Source organism: Cladophialophora carrionii (genome assembly GCF_000365165.1).
Source record: "Cladophialophora carrionii CBS 160.54 unplaced genomic scaffold supercont1.6, whole genome shotgun sequence".
NCBI lineage: Eukaryota > Fungi > Ascomycota > Eurotiomycetes > Chaetothyriales > Herpotrichiellaceae > Cladophialophora > Cladophialophora carrionii.
The window spans coordinates 207,006-213,254 of record NW_008481831.1 but is presented as its reverse complement, the minus strand read 5'-3'; the positions used below and the strand labels follow the sequence as shown (position 1 = coordinate 213,254).

Sequence of the window (6,249 nt, the reverse complement as noted above, 5' to 3'; positions counted from 1 at the left end):
GAAGCAGAAGCAGAAGCAGAAGCAGAAGCAGAAGCAGAAGCAGAAGCAGAAGCAGAAGCAGAAGCAGAAGCAGAAGCAGAAGCAGAAGCAGAAGCAGAAGAAGAAGAAGAAGAAGAAGAAGAAGGATCTTGTACACACATACTAGGTAACTTCATGGCATTAGCTTCGGCCTGTGCTCACTCATTCTTCAGTCACTCATTAACTTGAGCTTGTACTCACCCTTCACTCAGTCCCTCTTGACTCGAGCTTGTACTCACTCACCATCAACTACTCCTCACTGACTTCAGCTTATACTCACTCACTCTTCACTGACTCCTTATCGACTTCAACTTAGCTCACCCACTCTTACTGCAGGAACCCCCACAGGTTGTTCAGACTCTCGCTCAGACATGGATGCGCAAAGATGGCGTTCTCCAGCTCGTCGTATGTCAGGCCTCCGATCTGCGAGTTCGTCACGTTAGCACAATTTCTAGACGTTGCTTGCATGCTTGTAAGGTTGTAAGCAGGACGCTGGTGCTGGGTCACTCACCATGGCCATCTGCACGACGCTCATGATCTCGCCGCCCTCGACGCCCAAACATGCAAACCCCAAGATCTCCTTGGTGTCGGCGTCGACCACCGCCTTCATAAACCCGTTGGTCTCGTCCATCTCCAGCGCCCGCGCCACATACGCCATGGGCATCTTTGCGACCTTGACGTTCCGAGGCGGAGTCAGCGCACGAGCCTCCTTCTCTGTCATCCCGACACGCCCGAGCTGCGGGTCGATAAAGGTCGTGTACGGGACCAAACGGCCCTGGACGGACGCGCGCTCGCCACTCCGCGCGTGCGTGATCAGATTACGCCGCAACAGGCGCATGTCGTCGTAGCTGACGTGCGTCTGCTGCATACCGCCCTTGATGTCGCCGAGCGCGTAGACGCCCGGCGCGGACGTGGCGAGGTGCTCATCCACCTTGATAAAGCCGTGCCTGTCGAGCTCGACGCCTGCGCTCTCGAGGCCCAAATCTGCGGTGTTGGGTGTCCGCCCCGCCGCGGCGAGCACATGGCTGCAGAGTATGGATTTCGGATTGCCCTCGCTCTGCGTCACGGAGACGACGATCTGGCCTAGCGTGACGTTGGAGACCTCGTTCGTCGTGGCGCCCAGGTACACGTCGATGCCGGCGTCGACGAAAATGCGGCGCACCTCGGCCGCCACGTCGGCGTCCTCCCGCGGCAGTAGCTGCGCCGCCCGCTGCACGAGACTGACCTTTGCGCCGAACCGTCTCATCATCTGCGCGAACTCGCACCCGATGACGCCGCCGCCGATGATGACAATGTGGCGCGGCACGTCGCCCAGTTCCATGATCGAGGTCGAGTCCAGCAGCCCTTCCGTGCGGCACGCGTTCTTGACGTCGAGCTTCGACGGCGAACACCCTGCGTTCACGAACACCATGTCCCCTGTTATCGTGAGGGTCGTGTCCACGCCGCTGCCACTGCCGCTGCCACTGCCACCGTTGCTCTCGTGACGTGGCAGCGGATCATTCAACAGCACCTCGACGGTCTTGGGACCCCGAAACGTGGCCTTGCCCATGATCAGATCGAGATTCTCCGTGGCCTTGATGCGCGTCTCGCTCCCCGCGCGGAAACTGTCGACGATGTCGCGTTTCCGCTTCCTCACCGTCTCCATGTTCAGCGTCAGGCTCGAGCGCTTGAACTGCACGCCGTACCCCTGCGCGCGGCACGCCAGGTGGGCGATCCGCGCGCTGGCCACCATGGTCTTGGTCGGCGTGCAGCCTTCGTTGACGCACGTGCCGCCTACATGCTTGGATTCGATCAGCGCCGTGCGCCGGCCGGCGTTGGCGAGCGCCTGGGCAAGGGGACCCCCGCCCTGGCCGGAGCCGATGATCACGGCTTCGTAATGGCTCGTTGTCGTGCTCATGGTGCGGGATATGCTCTGATGTAGTATACTTTGGATGCGCGGGACTAGAAGCCGAAGCTGCTGAGACGAGACGAGACGATATAGCATGCGAGAGAGAGGGAATGTAGATGTTCGTCTTTGTACCCTATGCGCGTGCGTGTAGGCGAGCCCCCGTACTGTATTCCAGTCGACAGCGAAGTCTTCGAAAGGCTCGCTGGACGGGCGGCGAGGCGGCGAGCTACAGAATCCTTACCTCGTACTTGTATCCTGCGACTCTACCTTATATACTCGTTCGCTTGTATGGCACAGCAAGGTCTTTGAACCTTTTGCTGCCTGAGCTCGCTATCTCGCTACGTTCTTTGGAACGGCCGAGTTCCTTTCCCCCATGCAGGACGCTTAGTCACCCGAGTTGATGTGTCATCCATCTGGCATCCACTCACCCAGTTCAGAAGCACTGGGCGGCATGGTCTTGTGTATGCTCTTCGGCGGCCTGGATCTGCCACGGTGGAAATAGAGGGGAGACACACCAGGCATGCGCATGCGAGTGTTGCAGCATAGACCAGCACGTTGCTACAGTACTTTTCGTTTGTTTGGCGACGACCCTAGCCCTCCTTCTCTTGTACATAACTAATTGCTACATCAGCCTGACAATTTGCCCAACGCTTGCCCAATACAGTATCCCTGGTCCAAATCACTATTCCTATACCAGTGCCAACGCCAAAGCAGGCTGTTGCCTGCCCTGATAGATCGAAGCCTGCGCCCTGAATGGCCTCAGCACCTTTAGGCCGTGTCGGCCTCGACGTAGTCCCCGTTCAGTCCATTCGTCTCGGCCATGTCGCTGTCCAGGATGTCCTCTTGAATGCCGGGGACACCGGTCTGCCCGGCAAGTTGGTCGGGCTGCTCTCGCCACAGGCCCTCGTGGTGAACTTTCAACGCTAGAACTGGTCAGTAACGGTACCCAGGCAGTGGGAGAGAGCAAAACTTACTGGTGGGGAAGGGATACCACGAACTCCAGTCCTCCAACATGAACACCTCAATACTACCCGGATTGGCCTTGGGATCGCTGCTCGTGGGGTTAGGAGCTGGGATGGTCTTCTTGAGTTGACCCTGCGGTCCTGGAGCTCGTCGGAGATTCTTGAGTTTGGCAAAGACTTTCAGCTGTGCCGCCATGGCCACTTCGACCATTGGTCGACCGAGACAGGAGTGAGCCGCGTAGCCGTGGTGGACGTAGAGGGATCGATCTCGGCTCGGATCGATCGTGCCAGGGTTGGGGAAGACCGTCTCATCCAGACCGGCAGTGATGAAGTCGACGTAGATCTGGTCGCCAGATTTGACCTTGACCTTCTGCCCGTTGTCAATAATGGTGGTGTCGATATTAGCTTTGCGGAGGAGTCCAAACGCGGCCGGCGCCAGACGATTGGCCTCGAGCGCATAGCCTTTCAGCTTTTCAAAGTCGGCTGGATCGTTGGACCAGGCACACCTTTGGATCTCCGGCCAATGCTCACTGTGTTCAGGAGACAGGTAGACGTCCAGCATCTGAGTAAAATGCTGGGCCTGCGTAGCAACAGCGGCAGCGGCAGTAGGGATGATAGTCGACACCACTACATCGACTGATTTGCCGCTTTCGAACAGCCGCTTCAGGAAGTGAACACCATAGTCTTCCAGAAGCTCGCCAGCAGTGCCTGTCGAGAAGAAGTCTCCGAGGCGAAGCATGCCGCCCACATTCACGGCTTCGCACACAATCTTGACCAGTTTCGAGAGCTGCTCGTTGGCAGTCTTCGCACCAGCACGTAGCTTGAACGAGCTGGCTGTGTCGAGATCCAAGAAGACGTAGGCGAACATAATGGACAGCGCGAGGTACAGCTGATCAACCTCGACCGCGATCGGGTTCAGATCTCCACGTTTCTTAAGTGGGAGATGGAACATGCGAGCAACGAAGATGGCGTGCGAAGGATTGCCCACATCCCTGCAAGCATCGAGTTGGTACCATTCCCCTCTGAGTCGCTCGGACCGCGCCACGACGAGCTGGGTGGTTAGGTCTTCGTAAAATTTCTGAACCTGGGCAAGCCCGTTAACAGGACAGTACATTGCGTTCTGGACTTCTTTACGTTGCGCCGCGTTGGCCTCAGTGTCTCCACTGAGCATGTAGTCGTGATGGGTGAGGTAGTATGTGTGAGGTGCCCACGGGACGGAGAAGCCACCCTGGTCCGCGAGGATGTCCGTAACCGCCTTCCAGGAACAAATCGACGTAGGCACTCCGATGTACGATGGCGGGTCGAAGTTGTAGTCGTGGTCCACGCCCAGCTTGGTCAAGATCTTGCGATTCTCTTCGGGCACTGTCAGGGGAAACATGGCGTAAACCGAGTTCCCGCGGTAGTAGAATGGCAAGGCTCGCATCAGTAAGATGTAGAAGCATCCTCCCTGGGCCACAGAGGGGTCGGACTTGACCTGGGACCAGCCCCAATTGGTCAAGTTTGCAGGGGTGTAGTCGACCGTGTAGAATCGATCTCCCCTGGTCAGCGCGACGGCATCGGCTAGAATAGTCCTAGAAATGGTATAACCGGGGCAGAGACCAGACCCAGGCTCCAAAGGATCCTTCGCGTCTTCAGCAACGATTCCCGGGTATAGTTCAACGTAGTCTGGGTGCTGATAGAGAGCCTTCAACGACCGCGCCACCTCCTCGTCCCTGGTAATATCTGAGAAACTCTTGTGGGGCTCGAGCTTGAAGAACTTCCTGAACTCGTTGAGCGTCGCCACGTTCCAGGCTCGTGCTTGCTGGATGCCCAGGACATCGATCAGCTTCATCACCAGTGGTACATTTCTCGGTCCGAACGCGCAGGCGACATCTTCGGTCGACTGGGTCAAGATGTCGATGAGATCTTCGTCCCGGAAGGCACCGCTCGCGGTTCTCTTGTACTTTCCTGAGTCAAGTTGCCATTTGGAAGGGTCTGATCCACGCTCGTCGAGCCACTGCTTCAGCCTTGGGAGCAACTCCCACTGAGTCACGGAAGCGACATCTCGGTCGGGGAACAACGACTGATACAGCTCGTTAGTCCACTTCTCGTCCTTGATACTGATCGCAGAGTGCCACCGGTACACCAAGTTGAATTCGACACTGACTTGATTGCCGACGCCCGACGGGACGCCGGCGCTGTCGAAAACGTCGGAGAAGTTCTTGCGCGGATCAAGTGTCCAGGTCGAGTTAGTACGGTTCAGGTTGAGGATGGTTCTGACATAGTCGTTGAGGATGATATTGACGTATAGCCCGCAAGTGACTAGTCGGGCCGTCTGAAAGAGGTCATTGTCCAGCTTCGCAAGACCAGCGGTGTCCTGTTCGCTCTTAGGGGCGCGGAATCGGCCTCCTTCGTTGATCTCCTTGAGCTGCATCGCTACATAGTTGTGGAACCGATTGAAGCAGATTACAATGGCGGATACCCCGGGAGGGAAGCCGAGAATCCGCTTCTCCGAGAAGGTGTCCGGTTTCAGCATACCGTCCTTGAACGTTCTTATCTGATTCTGTTCCTCCTGGCTGCTGCCGTACAGGGGAGCCAAGTCGAGATAAGACGACGTTTTGACCTTGCCGTACTCGGCATCATCCGTGTGGAAGCAGTCGTGGATGATTATCGTTGCAAGGTAGAACAGCATGCTAGAGATCTTATTCGGGTGCTCTCTAGGCTCTTCACCACGTGCGAAGATGGCATCGAAGATCACACCAGGGTCCGGAAGGACGCCCGGTTTCAGTGTCTGTGGGGTGACGGTCCTGGCATAATATGAGCCGGCTTTACCGAGATGGGGATACATGATATTGTTGTTGGAGCCATCTGCCGTACGAAATTTGTACTCGTCCCCCTGGTACGACAGTGGCGGATGCTCCAAGTTCTCCCAAAGCAATTTGATGAACTGGTCAGTCAGGTCGTCAAGAGACTTCGACCCGGGCGGTAACGAGGCCGCCAACTGTAGAATCTTCTCCATCTGTAATCAAGCAGAGTCAGAGGACATCGTAGACCTTCACCTGTTGGAATGGGTACCTGATATTGCCGGTCGTCCACAAGGCCGCCATCGAAGAGCGTGGTGTCGACCAGAGAATGGATCAGTCCCAGATTCTCTCCTATGCGAGGCGCTTGAGACGCAATGTCGGCAAGCACTCTTGCCAGAAACGGCTTCGACTGTACCGTCGCTCCGTTGATGACCGTGTTTGTCGGATCCGGGCCAGAGCCCGCAATGCTTTCGAAGAAGCTTTTGATGGTGCTGGTGATCTTGGACTCTGTATGGACAGAGTCCAGGTCGAACGGATGATCGCGCAAGCCGTCCATGGCGCCGGCAGAGGTCGAGGAGAGTTTCCTTTTCCGCGCCAT

General features: G+C 56.9%; 2 protein-coding genes across 2 annotated transcripts; both read right to left on the bottom strand.

Moving 5' to 3' along the window:
* Positions 1-345: 345 nt before the first annotated feature.
* G647_07033 (uncharacterized protein) lies at positions 346-1,915 on the bottom strand (the record flags this gene model as incomplete). Its single annotated transcript, XM_008731350.1, has 2 exons — positions 346-441; positions 530-1,915. The coding sequence occupies 2 exons, from the start codon at positions 1,913-1,915 to the stop codon at positions 346-348; spliced, it is 1,482 nt and encodes a 493-aa protein (XP_008729572.1).
* A 759-nt stretch (positions 1,916-2,674) lies between these two features.
* Positions 2,675-6,249, bottom strand: G647_07032 (uncharacterized protein; the record flags this gene model as incomplete). The annotated part of the gene is made up of 3 exons (XM_008731349.1): positions 2,675-2,829; positions 2,881-5,866; positions 5,923-6,249. The coding sequence occupies 3 exons, from the start codon at positions 6,247-6,249 to the stop codon at positions 2,675-2,677; spliced, it is 3,468 nt and encodes a 1,155-aa protein (XP_008729571.1).